This window comes from Ixodes scapularis, unplaced genomic scaffold (genome assembly GCF_016920785.2).
Source record: "Ixodes scapularis isolate PalLabHiFi unplaced genomic scaffold, ASM1692078v2 PGA_scaffold2__306_contigs__length_199485367, whole genome shotgun sequence".
NCBI classification, from domain to species: domain Eukaryota; kingdom Metazoa; phylum Arthropoda; class Arachnida; order Ixodida; family Ixodidae; genus Ixodes; species Ixodes scapularis.
The window spans coordinates 170,233,095-170,259,882 of NW_024609857.1; the positions used below are offsets into that span (position 1 = coordinate 170,233,095).

General features: G+C 47.8%; 1 protein-coding gene across 1 annotated transcript; it reads right to left on the reverse strand.

Moving 5' to 3' along the window:
* Nucleotides 1-2,847: 2,847 nt before the first annotated feature.
* On the reverse strand, nt 2,848-26,778 carry LOC8038697 (WD repeat-containing protein 82). Its single transcript, XM_002412818.5, has 9 exons — nt 26,439-26,778; nt 26,181-26,278; nt 26,047-26,113; nt 25,009-25,108; nt 24,102-24,218; nt 22,470-22,625; nt 22,343-22,412; nt 21,129-21,280; nt 2,848-3,246 (listed from the first exon to the last, which is right to left on the reverse strand). The coding sequence occupies exons 1-9, from the start codon at nt 26,597-26,599 to the stop codon at nt 3,211-3,213; spliced, it is 957 nt and encodes a 318-aa protein (XP_002412863.1). The 5' UTR covers nt 26,600-26,778; the 3' UTR covers nt 2,848-3,210.
* Nucleotides 26,779-26,788: the final 10 nt, after the last annotated feature.

Here is a 26,788-nt window from a genome sequence, read left to right on the forward strand (position 1 = left end):
AGTTACTTGAAAAAAGTATTTAAGTTGGAGTACTAAATACTGACGTTCGAAAGCATTTGCAAGATACCAAGTTACTCACAAAAGTATTTAACATACAGTTACTTGAGTAGAGTATTTAGGTTACGTACAAGTCTGGTTTAGATCGCGCTTAAAGGGCAACTCCGCCCAATTCCGAAGATTTCGGGATAATGAGTGATTTCGAATTAAAAAGCCCTAGTAAAAGGCACTACGTCGTTTGCTTCGCGAAAAATAGGATGTATATTTTTAAATCTAATTTTAAACACGAGCGGAAATCGAAACCGAAACTTCGGCTCCGTCCGGCAACATTGGCCTCGGGCCGCCAAGTACATGGCCATCACGTGGTACGAGATGTCACGTGATCCTCGGCCCAACGAAGGGCGGGATGGGGGCGGGCGTGCGGCAGGCGCGAGTGTCGTCTGCACCGCACTCTTCGCCACGTTTTGGTGTCTACGGCATTCGACGACGTCTGCACAACTGCGGCGACTGCGGCATAAGTCTGCGACTCTGCGCACGTGGTGTCCATAGTGTGGACGAAACTCCGAGAGGAAATAATCACAAACGGTGAGACGACGACGGTGGTTGTGACGCGGAAGACGGCGGTAACAGCGGGACCACGGCGGGCGGTTGGTCTGCTCCTAAGAAGCGCGCTGCGCAGGCGCATACGCCAATCACGTGGACACCGCTGAGCGCCGAGAGGCAACGTTGCTGACGTCATGCGCTACGCTCGATCGGAGAAGTAAAAACAAGCAAAAGGGGGCTATGATGATGACATTTAGCTCAATGTTGGCTCCGCCCATGCCGTAGCCTTGACTGCGCTGTTGGCGCTGTTGGTCGCGCCTGAATTCGCCCGCTCGAGTCAGCCGATTTCGGCAACTTGGCGAGTTGCGAAGTTTGCCGGACCGTTTAAGAAACATTTAGACAGAACTACGTCGTAATATTTGACGTGTGGTCTTCCTAGGCGATACTGAAGAGGACTGCATTGTTTTTTTCAAAACCAGAAATGAAGCGGAGTCGCCCTTTAAAGGGATACTTCAACGAAATTTGAAATATTCCCGTCCTGTTCAAAAATAGGTTGAATATGATCCACAATATCCGTAAATGACAATCGCCCGTTTGTATTTTGAGCCTGGTGGCTGTATTTTTCGTTATAAACGGCCCACTCTGGCAAGCGCTCGGAGAAGGCCCAGCGGAGACCACGTGACATCTAACGCAATCGTGACGTAGGTAGTCTCAAGACGAGCAAAGCTACGGCGAGGCTGACGTCGAGAGGAGTCGTTCCAGCCACCGAAGCGGCTGCTTTTGTACAAATTTTGAGTGACGGGTTAATCTTCTATAATCTTGTAGGGGGACAATAGCGACTTCTGTGACACACAAAAGGGATTCTCGGGAAGAGGGGAGTTCCACCTGCCGCTCTTCTCTCGTCGTGGCCGGAGGCGAGACAACCTCCGTCACTAGCTGCCAAGGTTGCTAGACGGGCATTACAAGTGAGGCGTTAGCGACATCCACCAGGTGCTCTTTGCTGATCGTTTAATTCGTTTTAAAATTCCTTTTCGTGACTTTTTTAACAAGATATTGGTATGCTCGATTTGATGGTGCTTTTTTGAACACATTTCGACCAAAAAATGAGCGCCGAAATTTCGTTGTGGTATCCCTTTAAGTCGAAACAAAGCAACCATCTTCCCTCTCTGCTCGGCCAGAAGGGAGAGAGAGAGAGAGTACGAAGACCACTGGCTCTCGAACCATGTTTTTACTAAAAGTCTATTATATTTAAACCAAAAAAAAAGTGACGCCACATCCGTATTTGGTTCCGATCTTTCTCTCGTAGCGCCGTGGCCGTTGACGATCGCAGCCACGTAATTGAGTGCTCCCGCCTGAAATATCACCGTCATTAGCGCCCACCGGCTTGGGGGTAAAATCGAGCGTATACTCTGTTTCATACTTAGCGTGCAACACTGTCAAAGCTACTGGCGCGAGTGCGTGGCTTCATCTCTGGTTTTGTTTGCGCGAGAACGCGTACAAATGATCAGCGAGATCAAGCCCCACGCTCGTGCCAGTAGCTTTGACAGCGTTGCACGCCAAGTATGAAACAGAGTATAGTTGTCTCACAAACTGTTCCCGAAAAGTGTGCTACTCTAGGGGACGGCACCATTGCAGCAGTGAGCGTTTGTCCGAAGTAGGGTGGTTTCGTAGCAGATGATGGCCAGTTTCTTGGCGCAGTGACCAAGAAGGTTAGGCAGTGACACACTCTCTCCCGTGACGTGCGTCGCGTGCCTCGCTCCAACGTTCCTACAGGGTCACGGAGGCCGTAGGTTCCAGAGTTTGCCAAGTTCTCGTGAAACGGAGTATTCGGAGTATTCACTGGGCGGCCATATTTGTGGGTGCTGTTTAGAGCGCGTGCTCAGAACGAGCTCACATCAATAAGCTGCTAAGACCGACACTCTTGATGGTGCGGAATGCACATTGCAAAAGAACTGTGGAAGCTCGCCGTCAGCACGCGCTCAGCATTCGCGCTCAGCATTCGCGCACACGGCTATGGCCGCCAGTGAATACTCCCTATACATAGCTTGCATGCGACGTCATTCGCGGCCATGCCTGTATTTTCTGCTCCGCGTACGTTCGGTTCGCCGTGTTAGTTTCACACTGCAAATGTTGTAGTTCTAAGGGACCAGTAGGTAGAAATAACCGTCAGTACCCAGCAATGGCAACACTTGCAAGCTACGTATAGCAGGTTACATAAATCTTTAAACCAAAGTCGCCGAGACAAACGCGAGTTTACAGCCAGGACCCGGCACCAAAACAAACGTTCAATCGACGAAGAGAAGCGGGTTGCAATGTAAAATGCCGAGTCTTTATTGAAGGATCCAACGGTTCCAAGGTCGAGTAAAGCGTGCGGGAACGCCGCCTCGTACTACTTTTGGTCTCTCGGTCCTCCGGTGCCGAGATGGCGTTTCCGAGTCCTTTGGGCGGTAGCTAGCGACCTCGTTGGCAGAGTCCAGCCGCAGGCGCCAGAGTGATGCAAGCGAGCACTTTGGCGGGGAGCCGCTCGCCCAACACGGCCGGGCGCGGGCCCAAGGAAAAGCAATGTCTACGGGCCTCGATGATGCACAACACAATGGTCTGCTCGAAGGATGACGGAGAAGTTAAAAGGTGGGCTTGCGAGATCTCCCCACGGTTGGGGTGCGTGGGCGTTCACAGACCATCGTCCACGCTGGGCAGCCAGAAAGCCTGTGGGAGAGAGACGGCTGGGTTAGCCCCTCCGACGGACGGAAGACTCGCGTCGGCGATTTCGCCCGGACTGTGAACGCAGAGGGACTGCCGCAACAATCATAGCAAATGCCCTCCCCCGAGAGACAGCCAGTCCCATACCCTCCCGACAAGCGTAGGAAAAGGTGGCAAAACCCTTCCGAGTCACGCTCCAGACCAAAAGGGAATGGGCTGGGGTAAACGTCTTGTGTGTCTGTTATTACGAAAAAATTGGGAAATTTAAAACTTCAGACACCGCTAAGAAGTAAATAAAACTGCAGGTTCCACACGATCGAGTACACGCATACAAATGTATGTGCAGTACGGCCTGCTTATAACGAACCCAGAAATAGCGAAATAACACACGAATTTCACGTTACCTTTTGTACACCTGCGTGCAAAACAATCCCGCTTTTACAAAAAAAAAATAAATAAATAAATAAATTGTCGCAAGTATAACAAAAACAAAAAAAAATCCCGAAAAGGTACTTGGATTAAATGCAGAAAAGGCTACTCACGATATATTTCTAGAAATTAAGCACAAAAATAAACAGCCGGGTATTCATAATGCAACTAAAGCGTTTGCCACACTTCGTCAGAGAGAAACTTGCACTGCTCAGAAACTTTGCCTTCTTTGCACAACGCAGGTGTGGAAGCAAGCTTCAGCCTTTTGGAGCAGGTCTGGGAGCAGCAAAAATGCCCCTTTGGAGCAGCTTTGGAGCAGTAGAAGTTCGGCTTTGGAGCAACTCAGGAGCAACAAAAATCGAGTTTCGTAGCAATATAAGCAAATCTTGGAGCTGGTAACCCGAAAAAACTCTGTGCTGTCAGCGCAGATGTGTTTTTTCGAAATACAAAAAAAAGTAATACTGCCACGCGCGTCGGCGAGCGAGCGCGTGGGCGGCCGAGTGGTTGCCGCACTTGATTCTCGTGCGGTAGCCCAAGGTTCGATTCCTGGGAGCACCGAGTCTTATTTTCTTTCAATTTAGATTTCTGTTGATTTCGAGAACCGTGTTGCTTGTTCTAGGTTAGAATGTTCTACGCGCCGAAACTTCTAGGCCGACTGTTTCAGAAGTCCATGCGTGTACAAAAGGGGCCCCGCGTGGCGAGCCGGAGTCGGTCTCGCTCCTGCGCTCGATCCTGCTGTTACGCCGACATCGACGCCCGCGACACTCTGCAGTTTTCTTCCGTTTCCTTTTTGTTTTGGGCACAAGTTCGCCCCCTTAAAAATTTAGTTTCTTCAGTTACCATCGCTTCATCAATTGTCATTCGTGACAATATAAATAAAAAAGCATCTCCTAGTGACGTTCCAGAGTCATTTCCAAACATGACCTTTCATACATTCCAGAAGTATTTGAGTGGCTACCATTGAGAACTGTCCTGGTGGTAGCGGGTTGGTTCCTCTCATGGATTTGCAATAGTAGGCATAAGCAACTAAAAAAAAAACTTATGCCTCATGAAACTAAAACATTTTCACTATTTAACAACCTAAATCGCACGTTCCATAAGTTAAAAACAAAACCATTTCAAGCTGCAATAGTATGCCTCGATCATCTTTAGGGACTTGAAACAATGCAATGTTTCAAGTCCCTGTTTAGCAACCAAAAGTATTCCAATACTCAACGGAGTATCAGAAGTATTCCAATACTCAGCAGAGTACAAATCTACCCTATCTGATAAAAGTACAAATGCGAAATATTCAAAACTTCACAATACTACCTATACCATTCCTGCTCATACATACATACTTAATTAACCCTTACTGAAGCAGGCATCACTGGCTAAAAAGGAACAAGAAAGCTTGTTTAGGAGTTTAATAAAAAAAACTTGACTGACAAAACTAGCAAGCAAGACCATAAAACGGAAGGTTTTCCTTAAGTCAGTGCGGAGCGCAAGTTCGTCTGCTTCTTGCACAGGGGTTGCGTTACGTCAAAACGCCGAGCTCTTATTGGCTGATTAAAAAAACTGTGGGTATACCTCAAGGTCCCTAACATTGAGGTCTACCCACAATCATTTCAATCAAAACCACTCAGAGCTCGGCGTCGTTCAGAAGTCACCGCATTTCCTATGCAAGAAGGAGATGACTTGCTCTTCGCATTGCTTGGACGCCTTCTAGCACAACGGTTTAGTATTTGTTTCACTCAGCAGGACATTCCCCGCTGTTCTCCTTGTCCTCCTGTCGACTTGCTGTTTGGGTGCCCAGCAGGTGTATTCGCCACGTACGTCATTTACAAGAAACTCTAAAGATGATTGAGGCAACCAATTATCGCTTTTATGTGTTACGTTTACGACACAAATGAGGAACGCGGAAGCAGTCCAGTGATGTGATTGGCTAAGCCATTTTGGAGCACCTTTCGGAGCAGCCAAAACAGTGTTTTGGAGCAGCAAATGTGGCCTTTGGAGCAACCAAAACGGTGTTTCGGAGCAGTAAAAGTGGCTTTTGGGGCAGCCAAGACAGTGTTTCGGAGCAGAAAAAGTGGCTTTTGGAGCAGATATTCCTATAAAAATAAAAATAATTGTTTTAAGTGCTGTACAAATGAAGGGCACTTTGTGTTGTGACCTGTGTAGCGCTCTAACGTGACGTGTTGTGACGGAACTCGCTGCTTGTCTTTTTACTGCTGAGACATCCCACAAGTGTATAGTGCTGTAGGCGTTGCCCAGGAATTCCGAAAAACCGCTTGCCACCGTTTGACTGGTTCCTGACGTATCAGATTTTCGTCAAAAGTAAGCAAGCGTAAAACAGCGGATGGCAAGCGTCCCTGCTGGTGCCTCTGCCGTGCAATCACGTTCGCAGACACGTGAGGGCAACTTCAGCAGGCTTGCAGTTGCGCATGCTTCGTCGCGTGAGCGGAGACAACGGCTGTTCGATCAGAACCGAAACCATGTCACTCCGCTCCATCGCAAACTGATTCCCTAAACTGTATGCAAAAGGTAACTGTCGAGCATATGACGAAAAAAAGTGTTATTGTGAGGCAGGCAAACAAGATACAAGCTAAACACTTAAAAAAATCAAAAAGAACCAGAATGCATCGATGCAAGACATCGCAAGCCAGGGTCAAAAAGTTCTTGGATTGCTTTGGCTTTCTGCAATGACTGAACTCGAGACAAACAAGTGCGCTGTGCGGGTTCAGCGCAGACTATGCCTTCTTTGCTTTAGGTCACTTCTCTTCACCAACTTTCTTATCACGGCAGATTTTTCACGTACCGGGGTCCCTCTCGAAACAAAGCCCTCTGAGAGAAATCTAGGTAATTAATACTTCGACACAGCAGTCTTTGAGTTGAAGGATTTTTGTAGTAAAGTATGAATTAAACAAGAACAGGAATGTTGAACATGCAGCGGTACTTAGTTTCATTTTATAGAAAGCACCATATTTGCAGCGACGTGAGGACGGCAACACCCGACGTCGCGCGACCACGGTGACTAGAAGGCAGGGACCAAATATAGTTTTTTAACGGCTGTTGCTTTTAGGAGCGAGTGCTCTAGTTCACAAAAAAAAGTTCCCGCCACGCAAAAACACGGTTTCGTGTCAGAGCATGACGGCAAGGTTAGTATCCAAAACGCTATAGAGTCGGAGCCTCCGCACACACCCGCGTCTATCGTTAAAGATAATAATAAAAAAAGCGAGACAAGACTCACGGGACGACGAGTGCGTGAAACGCCAGATGGCGGGAAAACCACGCAGGACCGGAAGGACAACAGATGCAGGGTATTTTGTGTTGATCGGCCGCTTGCGCCACATAACACCCGCATGCTCAATTACGTTGCTCAGAATAGTTTTGGTTTTGAAAGGCGACCAAAACTGGTCTTTTGGTGCAGGCTTGGCACAGATTACCCATATTTTGGCAAAATGTATCAGGATGTAGCAGGGTTAGCCCCTTGGAGCAGTTTGGCGCAATTGGCGCAGCAATCACATCACTGCAGCCTCAGCAAAGCAGAAGTAGGGTGGTGATTTGGGCCAGGTGGTAACAATTAAACATGATGAAAAAACAGCCTCAGATAAACAGAGACGAAGGTATGTCTGGCAAAAAAGCCGATGCCGCCAATGATAAGAACTTCAGGCGGGTGAATGTTGTACTGAAACAGGCTAAGAGCAGGGCATAAGAGCTGTGCGAGAGCATAGCCTTGGGTCAGTTTGCAGCCAGGATTAAAAAAGCAGAGGTTTTGCCCCTACAAGTGTTTTTCACTGCAAAGACACACAAAGACTCCTGCCCGTTTAGAGCCATTGTGACAGAGAAGGGTACCTGGCAAAAACAGATGGCATTATACCTTCAAAAACAGCTGTCCTGTTTGGTTATTGTGGACCCGTTTAGGGTTGCACACTCTTACGCGGTGTCTGAATTTTGTAAGGGCATTGATCATGAGAATTGGTCGGCGTTCAGTCTGGACGTTGAGGACATGTTTTACTCCTTACCTCACAACCAGTTGCTGACCTCGGTAAGGTCTTGTATCGAGGCCAATGGTGAACTTGCGTTCAGGAACGCAAGCGGTGTGTCCGTCGAAAGTTTTATGGAACTTCTGCTTTTGTACCTGAACTCGATAGTGGTGGGCTGGGTTTTACTTGCAAAAAAACAGGAGTGTGTATAGGGTCGTGCGTAGCTCCGATTCTAAGTGACATTTTTCTTGGAGAGGTTGATTCTGCCGTTGCTGGTGCTCTTGACATACTTCTGTGAGGAAGGTGTTTCGTTTTGTGGATAATTTTCTGGTCGTGTACAAGCGCACGGATGAAGCTAACATTAGGAATGATGTTTTGGCGGTTTTCAAAAATTGTGGGGGGGACTCAAATTTATGTTTGAGGAACCCAGCGAAGGGGTCATCCAGTTTCTTGATCTCTCGCTGTCCTCCAAAGAAAAACAGGTTTGCTGGTCTTTCCGCCCACGGTCTAGGAAGGCAATACTTGACTGCAGGTCCGCCCATTCGAAAATAGTAAAGAGGGGTATAACTGCTTCATGCCTGGGGTCGGCCCTAGGAAGTCATGTGTGCACTCAATGGGAGACAGTTTCTTGGGGCAAGTGAATAGACTCAAGATGTCGGGGTTTCTGTTGAACCTTTTGGCCGAGGTTGCGAGCTCGCTGCTCAAACAAGTAAAAGGCATAAAGAAGAAAAAGGTAGCCGTAGAGAAAGGTCGGAGAGTGGTGGTTCCCTACCTTCATCGCCTTTCCCACAATCTAAAACAGGTCGGAGGACGATACGGGATCCCTGTTGTGTTTTCAGCACCACAGAAAATGAGTCAGGTATGCGCGAGGGTTAGTGCAGGCGCGGAAAAACGTCCACAAGCTAAGTGCACAAAGAAGCACAAAACACCATTTGTGACTTGCACAATGGGTGTCGTCTATCGAATACCCCTATCTTGTGGAAGATCCTATGTCGGTCAGACAGGAAGGTGTTTGAACGACAGGCTGAGAGAGCAAGCATACTCATTGAAAGCAACGATGGGGGGACTTCTACCGCTACATTGCAGAGATTGCTCTCGTCTCCCCTTTTTTGGCGACGTAACTGCTGTGGGCAGACACGGGGAAAAAATGACTTGAGATAATTGAAGCTTTCATAATCTCTTCGATGGCAGACAGATGTGTCAGTGAGCCATCGGTGGCACTCTCTGAGGGGGAGGTACACTATCTGCACATCTGGTCGCCTGGTGGGCGTGTTTTTAATCTGCATGTGTGCAATCTGTCTAACAAGTTCCTTTGATTCAATTTTCCTTCAATAAACTTCAGTTCCGAGTCAGCCGTTGTCTTGTGTTGTCTTTACCCGTTCTTCGTCCCTGTTTATCTGAGGCTGTTTTTTCATCATGTTTCTCAGTAAAAGCACTCACCCCAAACACGCAAAAATAAATATATATTATGCCATATGTTTAATTTTCTAAAGTAGTTATTGCTTTCCCCAGAAATTAGATGATAAGTGAAGAAATGCCAGCAAGCCCTTATGTACATTTATATACCATAAGGTCCTGAAAGAATGCCCACCCAAAATGAAAAGGTAAATGGGGTGCGTGTGTGCGTGCACGTGCGTGTATCTACACATCGCGACACTGTTAGCGCGAACACGGCGTCGGTGGATCTTCGCATTTTACTTGTAGATAGTATTAGCGAGCATGAAATTTATTGCTTACATTATAGAACTAAATGAGCTCTTTCCGTAGCAATAATAACTTGGATGACATCCCTTGGTTTCAAAGAGAAAAACTAGAAAAACCGGCGATCGCTTGTTTGCGCTAACAGTGTCGCGCTCTGTACGTGCCTGCGTACGTGCATGCGTGTGTGTCGGGCCGGGGGGGGGGGGGGGGGGGGGGGGGGGGGGGGGGGGGGAAGGGCACAACAAGCTATGTGAAACAGAACTTCTTCAACTTCAAAGATTCCTAACTTTTCCCTCACCACAGTCTCGGGTTTTAAACATCCTGATTAACTATCACCAGCTCGCCTGAGCACTCACTGTCTTTTCGTTACTGATACATATTGCAGACACGGCGAACTCGCGTGTGCAGTAAGTATGTGGGAGTTCGCTATCACGCAATAAATGCTATTTAAAAAAACAAAAAACACAAAGATGTGTGATCTTTTGCGGCAGTACGAGACTTTACGGCGATTTAATACGTGTGTATGGTATTTCGAATACACTCAGTCATGCTCAGTGCCACTGCAAAAAAAGAAAGATTAAGTAAATGACGAAACGATGCATCGTTTCGTCGTTTGTCAGAGTTCTGATGAGTAATCTGACAAAGCGATCTGTGCATGTGCCATTTTCGGAGATCAGACTTACACGCCGTTGACACGACCACATCGGTATGGTGGTTCCATAACAATAGGCCCTTTTAGCAAACCATTACCGTGTTCCCCACTACCGGAGCCTTTGAAGCATGCCTTCAAGCGCGTGCCTCGCGGTTACCGTATCACTCGGGTGCGCGCTTAAAAGCATGCTGCAAAGCCTTCGGTAGAGCGCGGTATGCGGCAACGGTTTGATAAAAGTCCCTATTGGTTCAGAATTACCTAAACGAACACAACACAGTAAACCACTGTGGCCAATAAAGAAATATACTCCAATAAATATCGCCAGTTAAACAAAAAAAAAAGCTTGTTTGGTTAGTTTTGGCGCAACATGTGCGCTTGGGAGTAGGGTGGCAGAGCGAAAGTGGATTGGCGCACAATGGCGCAATCCACCCGACAATGTGCACCGCTGCACACGTCGTGCGGGACATCTTGGTTTTTCGGCATTACCGTTTCGTGTTTTCCTATCCTCCAGGCCCCAGCCGATCATCTTGCCTGATCCTCCCTACAGTGTAAGCAAGATGGCGTGGCGAGCAAAAATACTTTAATTGTGCTGACGCTATATTACCTAGTCCCCTAATCCTGCAATCTGGACGCGAATCGGCGGATCAGCAACCGCATTCCTTCCAAATAGCTCGCCGCACCTTCTGGACTTGGCCACCTAGCTCGTTTCTACGCCAAAGTTTCTCTCGGCGAAGACTCGCACTTCCACCAGACATTAGGACTACGGAACTCTACTTGACTGAATCTATCGCTGCCGACCGCGAATGTCCCGGATCTGGAGAATGATGTCATTCCCTAGACCACCCGGATGCGGAAGGCAGCTAGCGAAAGCAACGAGGTTGACGACTTCGCGAAAAAAATCGGCGTTTGCCGGAATGACAAAAAAGTCGGTCTCTGCCGCGGTGGATACCCTCCGAGAGAACTTCGCCGATGTTGAACGGGCCGACTCGGACGACGCCTTTTCCTTCACTTTGATGCCATTAAGCGGGCGATCGTAAAGACATCTCTTACACGGTGAGCACAGTCGCGGATGGACGGCTACTTTGGAGTGCATTGAAGTACCGCGCTGAAGCAATTTCTCTTTTTCTTTTTCCCCCTTCGAAGTCCACTTGTAGCAAAGAACGGATGGAGCAAACCAATTGAGATTTCTGTAGCGTTCGTTATAAGCAGTCTGCACTGTACCGTATTTGCACAAATAGAGCAAAAGCCAATTTCAGTGGCATTTAAAAAAAATATATATATTGTTACGATTGCACGAGAGCAACTGCATAGTTGTCGCGCTCAAGCGCGTAACAGGCAAAAAGGAAAGGAGGATCAGAAAAACCGATGTATGTTTTAAATGCACTCATCATCACTGCTCAGGTCCTTCTCCCTGTTGCATTTGCAATATACACCCGATGACTTGGAACATATGCTTGTCAGTTTTCTTTTCTTCGGTGGGAGCTCCCTGTCTGCATGCAGTCGCTCTTGAACCACAAAGGCGTAATGTGTAAGTCAGTTGGAAGAACAAATGTACAAGGTGGAGGTACCAACGCACAAATGCAAGAACACTCGAGCAGAAAGTAAAAAATGTGCAGGCAGAAAAAAGGCAGTACAGGATCTTAGCCTGGTCTCCGGATGAATAAACCAGACTTGTACTCAACTGAGCAACTTTACTCGAGTCACTGGAACTATGTCTTAAAATAACACAGCGCAAGTATGGAGTTACACACAAACACAGGCCACCACAGGCCACGAAAAAAATAAATCACACATAGTGACACATAGAGACAAAGATAACCAACTCGTCCAAGCCGCCGTTTGGTCCACTGTCACTACTTCTCCGAGTAATCTGGTAACTTTAAATTACATTTTAATTGCTGTAATTAGTAGTCTAATTTAAATACTTTTTCTAAGCAATTTCTAATCACATTGATTTTTTTTTTTTTTAATTTAGCGCATTTTTTATTATCCCAAAACATTTTTGCGCACAAAATAAAGAAAGCAAGATCAGCTGATAATCGCAGAGGGGGTAAAACTCGAGTTGAGAAAATCAAGAGAAAAGGTATTTTTTCAGCGATGAACGACACTTGGAATTGGACACGCAATGTGAAAGCACACCGGGAAGAGTATTTTCAAGTGGGCTCGAGTAACAGCGAGATTAGTGCCGGAGACTGGTGTTTCTTCGTGTCCTAAGCTCACAAAAATAAAAAAAAAAGTGTGCGCATGTGAAGGAAGGATTTCCCCCCAGCGCCGTATACCCTCTCGACCACTACGATTTAGGCACGAAAGAAGAAATCCAGGACGGAGCACACAACACAAAAAGAACCGGCCTCTCCTACCGAAATGTGTTGATGCTCTTGAAGGGTGGTTCTTTGTCATTTACGTTTTTTACAAGTTAGAAGATGCGTTCTGCGCTCCATCCTATGTGTTTGTTCTTTCGCGCGTAAAATAAACCTTACCAACCCGCTCGGTTTTTAGTAATTCTCGCCCATTACGCGCATATATCCTGACGTAAAGGAAGCAACGAAAGAAAATGCAGCATCCTCTCTGGAGCAGTGTCCTTCAATCTTGCACCATGCAATGAAGATCATTTGCAGTGTTGCATGCTACCTTTCTTTTCTCGTTATTTTTGCTGGTTAAGTTTGACTTCCCTCTGTGTGTGTGTAGGGGGGGGGAGAGAGAGAGAGAGAGAGAAATGAGGGAAGGACGGAGGAACACGTGCAGTGTTTGAGAAAGATTTGGGCTGGTAGTCACGTGGCAGAGCCAGATGATCTCTTCGGGTTGACCTTGCCTCGCGAAATTCAGGAAGTGCAAATCAGAGATCTGCGCTGGCTCGAGCAAATATACGAGAGCACTGTCCGGTTTCGGGCCGGGTTCGGGTCGATTTGTCCCACTGCATCGGGCTCAGGTCAAGCCTAGTTGGAAGCATCAAATATTTATTGATCGGGATAAATCGGGACAGCGGCATCACTGTCACTACGGGACATGGACACCGCCGGAGATCCAGCAGACGTTCCCGCTGCTTCCAACACACCACTCGACGGTTATTGCCTCGTTGGTGTGTCTGCCATCGAGAACTTGATTAGCGGCCTCCAGTGCCCAGCGTGCGATGGATCGGACCTCCAACTAAACGAGATAGGCAAAGGAGCGCAGGCGGAGTTCGTTGTTGTCTGCCCCGAGTGCGGGGACATTGCTCAGGCGCCTCACTCATCAACTGTCGACCATTCGCGTCAAAGCGAACTGGCGGCGCGTATTTGTCTCGCATCCCGCGAATGTGCCATCGGCAATACGAAGCTAACAAACTTCTTTGCTGGCATAAACGCTCCCTTGCCCATGCACCTGCAATCATTTCAAGACCTCAGAAAAAAGGTGCACGACGCGTCAATGGAAGCGGCAAGAAGTCATGAGGAAAGCCGCAGAAGCGGTACACCAAGCCCACGGATTTGGTGACAACGGTCTGTTGGACGTCCATGCAACTTATGACGGCACTTGGCACAAGCGCGGCCATACTTCACACTTCGGTGTGGGAGCGGCAATTAAGTTGGAGACAGGCTTAGTTTTGGACTTCTATGTCCAAAGCAATTATTGTCATGGATGCAGTCTCGGACCTGCAGAAAGATCCAGTGGCTATGAAGACTGGGCCAAAAGTCATGCACCAATGTGCCAGAAGAACTTTGGCGGATCTGCACACGCGATGGAAGTGCAAGCGGCTGACGAGATCTTCCGCCGATCCGTTCAGCTCCATGGCATCGAGTATGGGACAATACTATCTGATGGGGACAGTAAAGCGTTTAACCACGTTGCTGGAATTCATCTTTATAATAAAGAACTGCAAAAAGAGGACTGCATCAACCATGTCGCCACAAGAATGTATGCGGGGATGGAAACGCTCAAGAAAACGAAAAAAGGACTTGGTGGAAAAGGCAAACTCACCAATGTCGTTATGAAGAGGCTAACAAACTACTACGCTTCTGCGCTGAAGGAGAATGCACCGAACGTTCCGGCAATGCAGAAAGCAGTTTACAGTAGCCTGCTGCACTCGTAGTCTACTGACGAAGAGCGCCGTCATCAAGCCTGCCCTCAGGGAGAGCATTCATGGTGCCATTATAACCGCCATGCAGCATTGGAGGCAGCAGGCAAGCCGTCAAGCCCCCACCACCCTGCCTTCTCCAGAGATTGCGAAGGAGTCGGTGTTGTTGCATAACCGGCTGTCCAGGAAAGAGCTGCTTGAGCGATGTGCCAGAACGAAGAGGCAAAATGCAAACGAATCTCACAACTCTCTGGTATGGAGGCCATGCCCAAAGACAGACTCCCGGAGAACGGTAGAAACAGCTGCTGCCCTAGCAGTGTTAGAATTTAACCTCGGCCCTAGAGGCTTTGAGAGTGCCCTCCTCGAGATGGGCATAGAGCCTGGACGTCACCAGGTGCAGCCCTCCGGCAAGGCCCTGCAAGCCAAAATGGCCAAGCAGAAGGCACTCCAGTAGGTGGCCCAGAAGCAAAGAAAGCTCCAGGCCATTGCCAAGCAACAGAAGGAAGCCGAAAAACCGACCTACGCTGCTGGGGCTTTCTAGTGGGTACAGAGAGCGAGGCAATAATAAAAAAAAATGCCCATGTTCAAATGCCATTTTCTCAGTTTCACTTTTTTTCTGCAAACTTCATAAGAAAATCTTTTGTTTGCTCATAAATATAGCCCTGCACAGGTAACAGTTTGAGTATCCGCATCCGATCCACATCCCCAGACTTTGTATCCGCATCCGAACCGCATCCGCAAACTTCTTACATTATTGTATCCGTATCCGATCAACATACTTTGTATCCGTATCGAACCGCATCCGCAAAATGTGGAACCATGTAGATGTTCTTACTAACCACCAGAAATTACAATTACAATTAGACTAGCAAAATCAGCGGAAATCACGCCGACCGCGTTCTTCCTCGCCGCACGCAGAATCGGACACTTTCACCTGTGGCCCCTTGACTCTCCCCTGAAGTCTAAACGCCTCACAAAAAAGGTAATAAAAAAATTCTAAAAAGTTTGGAAAGAGAGGAGAAGTATTGGTAGGAAGAGAAAATCCTTTCTGTGATGTTACCGAGCGTATGCGGCCGCCTCGAGTCTCAGGGGTGTTTCGTGTCAGCCAGCGGGCAGATGCGCCGCTAAGTCAGAGTCCAAGGCCTGATCGGATCGACTAACGTGTTGTTCATGAAAGATTGCGGCCTGCAGGCGCCCGAAATATATATATTGAAAGAATTTTTTTTCTTTTTTGCTTGGGGCGGCTACGGAGGTTGCGCACGGCAGCCGTTGGCATTGCTGGCGCCCTGGCGTTGTAACCGGACGAATATGAGCTACCAGACTTTCTTGGTTAGAGCTCCAAGCATACAAAAAAGAAACAGGCAATTTACGGGCTGCCTATATGCGTGCACCGCTGAATCCAAAACTTGCAAACTGTGGCGCCACAGTGTCGCGCTCGCTGTCGAAGCACTTCTTGTTTTTGGTATCATGACCCCATCACTCTCTGCAGAGAGGGGGAGGTTTCTTCTACTTTCTTGTGAATTGTTCGCTTGAGGTTTTCTTTGCACGAAAAAGTTTTCCGCTCTTTCCCTGCCAAAGAACTAGCTTTCTCGGGACGATTGATGCCATGCATTCTTTACTTTTTCTTTTTCTATAGATAGCATTTTTGACGAGATGAAATGCACTAACTGAAGCGATCTTCAGTAAGAATCAGATCTTTCTTAGAATCCCTATCGTTTCTTCGAAACACGTTCTGTGGAAATACGTGTCGTGGACAACTTTTCACAGACATAAATTTTATGCACACACAATTTGTCGACGCTGTATGTTTTGTGGGCACATGCCCCTGTGACGTTTTGTCGACAACGTATTTCTTCACTAAGCCACTAAAATGGCTAGCGCGCGATTCACTAAGGCGTGCTTAACCAAACCATGTCCCCCTCCCCCCTGTAATACAGGCAAGACGGAAAAGTTTGTTATGAAAATAGTAGGGTTGTGTGCGACGAAACGTCTCAGGTTTTTGGGAAGCCTTTCAATCAAACGTCGCGTGTCAACGAAACGATCTGTAGATGAAACGTCAGTCGACGAACTGAAGGCCACTGGGCAAAAATTTAGATCCGGATCCGTGGATATCCACATCCGCAGCCCGACATCCGCATCCGATCCACCAAAATTCATTGGATTTTTATCCGCATCCGCCGGTTTACTGCGGATATCTGCGGATACCCACGGATAATCCGCGGATATGCAGGGCCCTACTCATAAAAGTGTTTTGATGTCCCATTCAAGATGTTTCTTAACTGAAATTTACTGGGGAAACGGGCTATCTATTTTATTCCCCTTTAATTTAGAGTGATCATTGAAAACCGCTGACATTTTGAGAGACTGATATACAAAGAAAACCCATCTCATACTTCGAGGTAATATTTCCTTTCTGAAATATTTATATTTGAGAAGTAAAAATTAGATAGCCTGAAGATATACACCCCCCTACTTCACATCCAAGCAATAAAATAGTTCCTTTATGACTTTATTTGTGTACAATAGATTCCTTAAAGGGGTACTCTGGCAATTTTTGAGCTACCTCAACTAACTATATGTTCTGACTCCCCGGCCTTTATTTACCCTTTCTGGTATGCTATTTAGTATCGTGAAATTCATAACAGTTATTGCGAAATCGGCAAATGAAAATGATGCAAAAACCAACATTCAAATATACCCGCCCTTTTCAGTGCCGTGACGTCAGTGGAAGGCAAGCTTGCCAGTCGGGCGAGCAGTCTAAAAAATAGAATATGCCAATCATTTGTTCCGTGCTGGAGCGCGGGGACTGGAGCGAGCTTCCAAAGCATTCATTCGACACCATTAAACTGCTTCGAATCAGTTGGGAACAAATTCTACAGTCCAAAGAGTGAACCCCTGCACCTCCACTGACTTCACTTTTTCGTTGTTGCCAGTAGAGACTTTCAGTTCGAAAAACACGGTGAGGATCAAAATTGTAAATTCAATAACTTTGTGAAAAAAAATTATTTTGACCTAATATTTGGGATACTATTTTGGCGATGTTGTTTGGCGAGTTTAGCAAAATTTCAAGCAAATCGGGGACCATGAAGAAATTGGCGGAGTACCCTTTTAACAAAGAACACCATTGCTTCATTCACAGATGTGTAACTTCTGACAAATTTATCCTAGAGAGGTGAGATTTTGCATATTGCCTTTGTATGATACTAAATGTGCCCTGCAAATTTTATTCCAAGCACACAAGTAGTTCAAAACTGACTTTCTAGCCAGTGTCTCCCCTTTAAAGTATGCAAAACCTCAAAGAAGAAACAGCATGCATCTGCAATTGATGCCTAAAAATAAGAACTTCTTGGTATATCATCTAACAAGAACAAAAAAAAGAAGATAAAAATCAGAAAGGCAAGCGGGAAAATCTTTGGAAAAAATGACAGCCTTTAGGTTAAAAAAAAAAAAAAACTCTTTAACGTATAAAACTTTCGTCCTTTCTTGCTAAAAAAAAATATATATATATATATTATATTTACTTGCATAATGAACACACTTTTTTCCCAAAAAATTTACCAATATTTGGAAGGAGGCGTTTACTATGCGGGGCAAAATTTTTGCATTTAGACTCTTCGTGCAAATGTCATATTAGCTGCCAATATGACATAACAAGGTACTGTGGCACGTCTCCACAGATGAGGCGCACCCATGGCTGGCCGGGGGCGCGCCACAGTATAACCATGCTCAATAAATTGCAAACCTTTTTAGGGCGCTTTCGGCGCGCCTTTTGCCGAAAGAAAAGCGCCCTACGAAACTCACTTAGAACGGAAAGAAGCAAAGCAACGCTTTGTTTCTCTCCGTTCTAAGTTCTTATGCGATATATGTAGCTAGTATCCGACAACGGTGCTCGCTGGGTATATAGCGCGACTACGCCTATAAGAACTCATACGATGTCTGATTGCGGACCCCCAAGGCCTGCTCGCACGGATCAAGTTTCGTTCATGGAAAAGGCTGTTACCAGGGGCTACCAGACACTCTCAGCCTACGGCGCAGCGTGCACATTGACCCAGATTATATGAAATTAGGCCTAACCACTTTCACAATTTCACTGTTTGAAAGCGGACCACAGGCAACAGCGTGTTTTTTTAAATCGATGCACCCGATAGGCGAAGAATGTCCAAGGCTGGGATATTCCTCGACCCAAGCTTCGTCGAGTGTTAGCGCTGCTCGGATTCACGGTTGATCACTTCCGCAATTACGTACCTGCAGCCACCACGAGAGTGGCTTGGATTGGCTTCATACGACCGCTTGGCGACAAAAAAAAATCGGCTTGGTGGCTACCTAAATTGGACGCCATTAGAGACTCGCGGAGCTGAAAATTACACGAGGAGAAAAAGAAAAGTCCCAATATTGGTACCCGTTATGGGGGGTGCACTCATTATGTGGGTAAGTGGAGTATATATAAAATGTAACTTCACGAGTGATTCGCTCCTTTTTTTCAGTAGTTAGTAATATACCCAATTACTTTCTAATTTAGTAATTTCTACTCTACTGAAACTACTTTTGATGCCGATACTCAGTAACTTGACTACTTTTTGGTGTGACTTGTACATGTCTGATATAAACACCTAGTGTTGCATTGTTCCGTAAACACGGCCTGTCGAGTCTTGGCTCGCCGTATTCTTGAAGCCCGCTTCTGCATGTGCATTGTACAAATGTGGGAGTGAGGGAGAATGCTATGTCTTCTATTCCTCGCTTCACATGGCATGATGACTACCGACTTCCCCTTCACACCCCACCTCCTTCATCAAAGCGATGGCTTTCTCCAGACTCATAAGCCTCGTGGCCAAGCTCAATTCCAGATATAAAGCAAGCTGCACCCAAATAATTCGAAGGAAAAAACACAAAAAACTGCATTATATTTGTGCCAATATGGTATCTCCATACCAGGAAGCAAACCATATATAGCCGACATTGCAGCGAAACGTTCTAGCGAGTGGCCCCAAAGTAGCTAAAACATGCTTTCTTTTTGCTACAGCATCTGAAAAGGTACCCTTTCCCCGATATTCGGTACATCTCTTCCCCCGGGGTGACTTCCTGCAAAGATATAGGACGGTTGGTACGAAACTTCGCCACCAAAATTAAGGAACATTTTCAAAACTCTATATAGTATTTTTTTTTTTACCTTCGAGAATGCGGGAAAACTTGTTTCGGCAATAAAGCAATTAAGGTAAAATAGAAAGCTTACTACTGAAAATTTTATTGTGCACGACCATGCACTTAAAGGACATCTGCAAAGGAAAAAATCCCTTTTAAACAGCCTAAATGGTAAAAAAAATGCCAAACAAAAATTTACAAAGAAAAAAACATTTTTTTAGAGCTATGTTTAGGCGCAAAACAAATTTGTAGTTGGTGCCCGCGGCAGACAGCGGAGAAGTGGCCGCTATAGTCATGTGGCGATTGCGCTTCTTTGGGAGCTTCCTACGGACTCTAAAAGTTACTTATGAATCCTCATTTTAAGTGCAACAAAAAAATGAAGATTAATACTAACTCGTTTTGCGTCCTAAGTATAGCTCTAAACTTTTTCTCCCTTTTGTCATATATTAATTTTATGACATCCTTTCCCCATCCAAACCATTTATCGAAATTTCTTTTTCCCTTCGCACATGTTTTTATGCAGCCAAAATCGTGAAACTCACTCGCCGGGTCAATACAGGGGTGCAACTCATGAAATGTACTTGGGAGCAGCCACGGGAGCAGCTGAAACAGTTGTTTAGGAGCCAGGGAGTGAGCAGCTAAAACTACATTCTGGAGCAGGCTAGGGGCAGCTCAGATTAGTTTTCATTGCACTTCAGCTTGTGTTTTAGACAAGCAAGGGAGCGATTTCAATCATGCTTGGCAGCACAGATGAACATGAGTGGTTAGGGACCTAGGTAGATGGGAGAACAGTGTAACTGATGCGAAAACTTGAAACATTGTGAGCATTAATGAGAATCAAAAAGAAAGTACTTTATGCTTGTACTATTTGAGCGTGTTGGTGCGTTTTAAACATTTAGAAAGTGGAGACACATAAAAGACGATACAGACAGGACAGATTGTCCTGTCTGTATCGTCCCTTATGTGTCTCCACTTTCTAAATGTTTAAAAAGAAAGTACCTTATGTTCCTAAAGATAGTGTCCTTGATATTTTCTGAGTGGCTTTCAGCTGCTCAAAACGCAAACCAGCACTGCTTATTGCACAGCCCAAACGTGCACGACATAGTAATTATATGTCCGAACCACGTGACGTGCGTAAGCAATGGATGTGTAGTTGCGCGGAGGAACTGGGCAACAAATTTCGAGTTTATCCTATCGTGCAACTAAATATCGAAGCAGCAGACTATGATTAACGGAGTTATCGTATTTGAAGCGATAAGCAGGAGCAAGGTTAAAGTACGCGGAGCAGATCTACCGCTCGCGTGAGAGCTGCTGGCCGGCAAGGTTTCGGATCGGATTGCGTTTCAGTGCTATCAAATCACGGTTTATCTTGCGAGAATGCGGTTCCAACTTCTAACGATGAAGTACTAAAAGAAATCTTTTGCTCATTTGTTTTCAGCTGGCTGACGTCTGGATCCCTGGCCGCAGAGCCTCAGGCAATCTGGCGCGTAACGACTCGACCTCATCTCGGCCGACTTGCTTAACTGCTTATGGTTGGAGAATAACAATCCAGTCGCAGGTGGTGTAGCGCTTGGAATCCGAGTTTTTTTGCGCGCTTCCGACTCGGGATACACAGGGAGAATAAACAGAACAAAGGATTGCAAGGCCGATCAAGCTAAACGCGCTCATTGTTGCCAATCGAGTCAATAGAGACAGAAACCAAGACAGAAAACAGTTTTTTTGGCGCACGTTTTGCGATTTGGCGCATAATGGCGCGAGGTATTGGCTGTGGCACAGATTCTGCAACATGGCGCAGGATGGCGCAGAAAAATGCGTCCGGCGCAAAATGGCGCAGCCATACCACCCCTGCGATACCGAGAAACACATTTCCGCAACTAATTCAGCCCGCAAAAAAAAAATTTAAAAATAAAATAAATGAGGGAGACAAAGAAAGAGCGTCCCTGGAACCCACCATGTTGGTGCAGGCCGACACGAGCATCATGTACTTGGGGTTGAACTGGACGCAGTGGACGGGGCCCGTGTGGTCGCAGTTGAGCACCGCCGTCCGCAGACCCCCCACGCCCTCCGCCGTGCTCCAGACGTGCACACGGCCGTCCGTCGACCCTGCAAAGGACAGTGGCGGCTCACCCCTTTTCCCGGGGCGATCCGGACAACAAGACCAGAGAAGCCGAATGACAAACGATCCTCGAGAGTGCCTACGCAATAGCCCAGATCGGTCGCAAATGAAAACACTATCCTACGGCCCAGGGGGCCACATTGCAGCTCGCAAAAAGAGCCGATCGGGATTCCGTCGACGTTGTTGGAGCCAAACTTCGAGCCGTTTCTTTCCCAAATGGGGACGCGGGACTGAGGTGAAAGAAAAATAAACCGCGGCTCACCACTCGCGAGAAGGGCAGGGTGTCTATCTCGGACCTTGGCTGCACGTGCGCGCTCCAAGCCCTCCAGACGCCCACAAGTTGCATCCGAACCACGACAACTGAAAGTCCTCTTGGCTGTTTCTTTATCAAATGAATGGTGTTTAGTTACGGCGGATTGTTAAACGCGCACTGTTCTTAAGGCCGGTTGCATCTTTTCAATGGCACTGTTTTAAAATGCCAATCTCCAAGAAGTTCCCACCCGCGACGACAATGTAGGAAAAGCTACCCATCCCAAGAAGCTGCCACTCACGACAAACAATTTGAGTGAAGGGTTCAAAAGTTGACCCTCCCAGGCCACATGCCCCTTTAAAAAGTTTGTGGCAATTTGAATAATAGAGGCCTCCCAGTTTCAAACAGAAGTCTTTGTTTCTTGTTTAGAAGTACCATCACAAAAGCCGCGGAACGTTTTCCCTCAAGATCAGTCCAGTTGGCCATCCTGCTGTTGATATTCTTCCATTCCATTTCCCAACAAGCATTTGCTCCAGGCAAACACTCGTCGCCGGCATTTGCCATCACTCGGAGAAAGGAAAGCTCAATTTCCCCGACCAATGCCGATTGGGGTGAAAGTTCCCGACTCTTCGAGACTCGAGAAATTCCTCGACGATTACCGGTTTTCCCTAGAGAGTTTAAACAAAAGCAGAGCACAGCCGTCCTCATGTACCAGTTTTGAGAGAGCAGCTTTACTTAACTCGTTCTCTGTCTAAGAAAGAAAATGTGGGGAGCAACCGTCGAGAGGTTTCGCACTCACCGCTGAAGACGAACTGCGAGTCGGGGCTGAAGGAGGCCTCCAAGGGCACCCCCTTGTTGTTGGTGTGTCCCTGCAGAGAGAAGAGGGACGGTGAGCGAAGGAGGGAGGGGGAGGGAGGGGCACCCACCGTGAGGCTCTGCTGAGGCGTGCCCTGGAAGGCGTCGATGAGGTGGATGACCGCCCCGTTGGTCGAGATGAGGATGCTCTTCCCGTCGGGGCTGAACTTGAGCCCTGTCCAGTCACACTCCTTGTCTTGGGGCAGCTTGAACGTGTTGAAGGGGCCCTGCAACACCCGCCGTTGCACTTTTCGCCCGACAAACCCCTCCTCTTTTCCCTCAGCAAAGCATTGGCACCCCAAGACACACTGTCAGATGCCAGTTTTAAAGCAAACAGCAGAAAAGAAGCACCAACTACAGAGGACAATAAAGAAGAGTGTGACTCTGACCATTTTCTCAGTCCTTTTTTAACTCAATCTTCAGATAATTTTGACCGAATTTCAAGGACCAGTCAAGGTTGAATTGACGGATGTTTACCATATTCGACGCCTATTTCTCGCGAGAAACCTTTAACTTTGCATTCACCAATCAGAAATGGCTATTGTCTATCATTCACCACCATGAAGCCAATGAGCACTTGAACTGCTCAAAGAGAGGAGAGTGTCTAAGAAGTAGAAACTGGATCTCATACATTTAACACACTTTCGATTCCCACCGACACTTTCCTCTTGAGAAAGCGAAACAATGTGTGCATCGAGAGATACCCCCTAACAAACAACAAAAAGTCAATTTTTATTCCGCCATCCTCCGTTTGCAATAACTCGAAAAGTGGTTCTAGCAAAGACAAGCTTCGTTATTAGACGGGTGCATCCCTGAAACCGGACGGAAATGACCTAGGTCGAGACATAAACCAACACGATCGATGGGCACTTAACCTTAGCGAAAGATACATCCATCCAAAGATGCGACCTAGCTAACACCAGGTGTCCTTGTGGAATCTGTGTACGCCAGCCCCAAGCGCCCTCATCTCCCACTCTTTTTGTGAGGGATAGATACATCCATCTCGCTATACACCTTCGGTCTCCTTCGATGCCGAGGCGAGTGCCTTTGCATTCTTATCCGCGGTGCTCGAGCGGATCGTTTGTTGACGAGAAGAAGGATTCCTTCCCTCCTTTGTTACGGCACGGGTGCCTTGGCTTTTGGTCGAGCCATATGGGGTTCTGGAATAGATCTGGCCGTTAGAGCAGAGTCGAGTGGTTGAGGAGGAAAACGAATACGAGCCTTACGAAGGCCCTTTTGTCTCTCCGCACAAATTGAGCGTGCAAACAACATCCATTGACGCGCTTGCTCCAAGCACCGGAAAGAGCAGTCACCCGGAAGAATCTCGGAGGCCCCGGCAGAACTATGGCACCTGCGACCGGCGTATTTAGTGTCTGCACACTCATAAACCTTCGTTAAACGTCATGGTCCTGGAGGTCGGACGTACGAGTTCCGGCAGAAAAAACAGACTTCCGGCAGCCGAAGCTTCCGTGGACCGTGAAGCCAAAGAGCAATCCACAGCACAACGGGTGTCGGCCGTCGCCACACCGCGACGGCAAAGGTGCTTATACAACAGACGGAAACCGAGGGACCACGATCGAGGACACGGTAAATGCGCGGGCCAGAGACGCGTTCCGGCACCATGGTGCAACTGGAGCCCCCCTGGGAGACTTTCCCAGGCCCCCTTGAGCGCCAGCGGATCAAACTTAGAGAGTGGGGCTCACCTTGTCGAAAGTGCGCAGGTCGTAGAGCTTGACCAGTTCCGAGTTGAGCCCCACAGCGAAGATGAGGCCCTCCGGGTCGAAGTTGCCCACGGGGCGTCCCGTCAGGTGCATCACCCCCTGCACACCGCCCTTGCTAAGACACGGGCCACGGCCACTTCCCTTGCGAGGCCGCCGCTCGTAAACGCCCTTCCCGGCCTTGTCAAGTGCACGAATCTACTTTCCGCGATGCAAGACGTTCTCGCTCACACGCTCGGAAGCGTGAGAAAAGAAAGCCCTAAGGACTAACAGACAAGTTGAGAACGGCAGGGAGGAGCTTCGCTTGTCCTACCTCCAGCTTCCTACTTTTGACGAGGGTTTCCACTTCGACGTGTGTACACGGCCAAAGCGGGACGAAACGAGCGCGTGATGGAGGTCGGTCGTTCCAAACGTGCTCTGCCATTCACACTTTGCTAGTGTCTATAGCTTCAAGTTCCTGACTGTCCGTCCTTTCAGCCTAACTTCCTCGGAGCGCGATTCCCAGCTTTAATGTTCTCGGTCACCCCAAATTAACTTTAACTCGTCTATTTACGCCTACTCTGGCTACCACGTAGCATACGCCAAAGATGGGAGGGTCTTTGATAAAGCAACGTTATCCCAGCAGTCTCGCTGCTGCAATGCTACGTTGCTTACTTGAGCATTTGGGGAAGTCCTCGGGCCATCGTCCGACCGACAGATACAGGAAATAATTACCGTAGAAAACAAAAACACGAGCCAGTTCGGCAAACTGTTAACGCCCCGTCTAACGGGAAACACACGGAGAACGGAAAGAGTGACGCACCGATGGCAATGCTAACGACCAGATCCCAGCCTTCCCCCGAATGGCGTGTGCACTACCCCCCACCAGCTAGGCCCTTGGGGGCGAGCCCACCTGGCAGTTGGGGGAGCGCAGGTCCCACAGCCGCAGGGACTTGTCCAGGGAGCCCGACAGGAAAGTGTCGTCCACCGGGGAGGTGCACAGCGTCACCACCCTGGGGAGGGAGACACATGTCATTGCGTCAGGCACACAACCACGCGCAAGCAACACTTTGAGTATTCTCACTCTTCATCTCATGGGCACCACCATTTTGTTGCCTAAAGCAGTATGAGTGCAACTGGCAATACAATTGCAAAATGCGACTTTCCGAGCGTTAGATAAGGCACGAGGAAGCTCGGGCGACGTCGCTTAGCTATGTCGCGGCCTGTGTTAGCATTTCTGGAGGACTAATAAGCAGTTCCTCTCATTTCAGATAACTGGCAACAATGGTTTTAAGCAACAAGTGGCTGAGGTGTCGTTACTCTAGAGCTATTTGGTTGCTATGCAGGGCACGCGAGTCGTTAAACCATCAATCTTTTCAGAAATTTGCAGTTGAGAAGATTGGGCAGAAAATGCGCGTGCACGCCACGAGCGCTGGCACGAGCCTCTCTCTTAAAAGTCACTCGCGTTTGCTTGCGGGTTCACGGAAAGCAGCTTTTCGTTCCAGTCCTGAACCATGTATTTTGGGACAGCCAATACTTCGTATCTCAGCACAGTCTACTTGAACAACGGCAACAGTAGCAGTTCAGTGCACATTCGTCTGGAATTTGTTTTATATAGAGCGCGTCATGAATATTTGCGTGTGGACCAAACATGCCAGACCATGTCCCTCTAACGTAGGGCTACTTCGCCATACTTTTTTTTTCCCTACTTTTGCAGGATATCGTCTGCTTGAACCATTCATTTGACGACGAAGAGGGTACGCGCAACCTCGTGGCAGCAACACATTAGGCGCGTATAGATAAAAAGAACGGCCCCCGCCGACACTGCACCGACCAACGCGATCTTCCGGAGGCCGGCGAAGTGATCGAGGCGCTGGTTCGAGCTTGGCGCGTAACGCCCTCAGAAGCGCGCGAGAGAGAACGGCAGGTCGGAACCGGGCCGTGCACTCACTTTTTTGTGTGTCCCGGGAAATAGCGGATATACTTGTTGTCGTGCAGCGACAGGTATCTGATGGTATCTGCGAACATGACAGCGACGGACGTCGGGTGAGCGCGAGTCGGGCCATTCGGCACTGCAGCACTCACCATCCACCTTGGTGGAGCTGTGAATGGCTGTGTTGGCCGCGTGTGTGTAATGAATCAGGTCCACCCCGTACTTCTTGCTGTTGAGGGTCCGCTTGTGCCTGCAAGTTCGGGCACAGCGTCGTCACAACCCCCGGCCGCCGACGACGGCGGTGGTGACGCTAGGCCTAGCACTAGGCCTAACGGCACACATTGTTTACATGTCGCTCGCCCAGGGCGCTAGGCCCGGGCACTACGACGCCCGCAGCCCTTGCAACTTACGTGCCCTTCTCACAGTCGTATATAACGATAGAGTCATCGTCCGAGCTCGAAATGAGCGTCTCCCCATTAGGAGAAAAGTCGATGCTGTTAATCCGATCGGTGTTTTCGCGGAACACTTTGGCGACACGAAAGCTTTTCACCACGTGATCAACCAGCTTCATGTCTCCCGGCAATCACATGAATCCAGTGTTACAGCAATGCACAGTTCCGCCGCTTATTCGTCGCGTCATTGGCAGCTCTTCGGCGCCAAAATGTTTGCATCGCTACCACTGATGGGACGTCACGAGCTTTCGGACGTTCTTCACGCGCCCGACGCGAAAAATTACATAGTTGCCAGCTCAAAAAGACAA

Excerpts from the sequence above, each read along its gene's own strand:
- LOC8038697 (XM_002412818.5), bottom strand. The coding sequence starts at position 26,599 with ATGAAGCTGGTTGATCACGTGGTGAAAAGCTTTCGTGTCGCCAAAGTG. Across the intron at positions 26,279-26,438 it reads TACGACTGTGAGAAGGGCAC|GCACAAGCGGACCCTCAACA; the intron begins GTAAGTTGCAAG and ends CCGAACTTGCAG. Across the intron at positions 26,114-26,180 it reads CAGCTCCACCAAGGTGGATG|ATACCATCAGATACCTGTCG; the intron begins GTGAGTGCTGCA and ends TCATGTTCGCAG.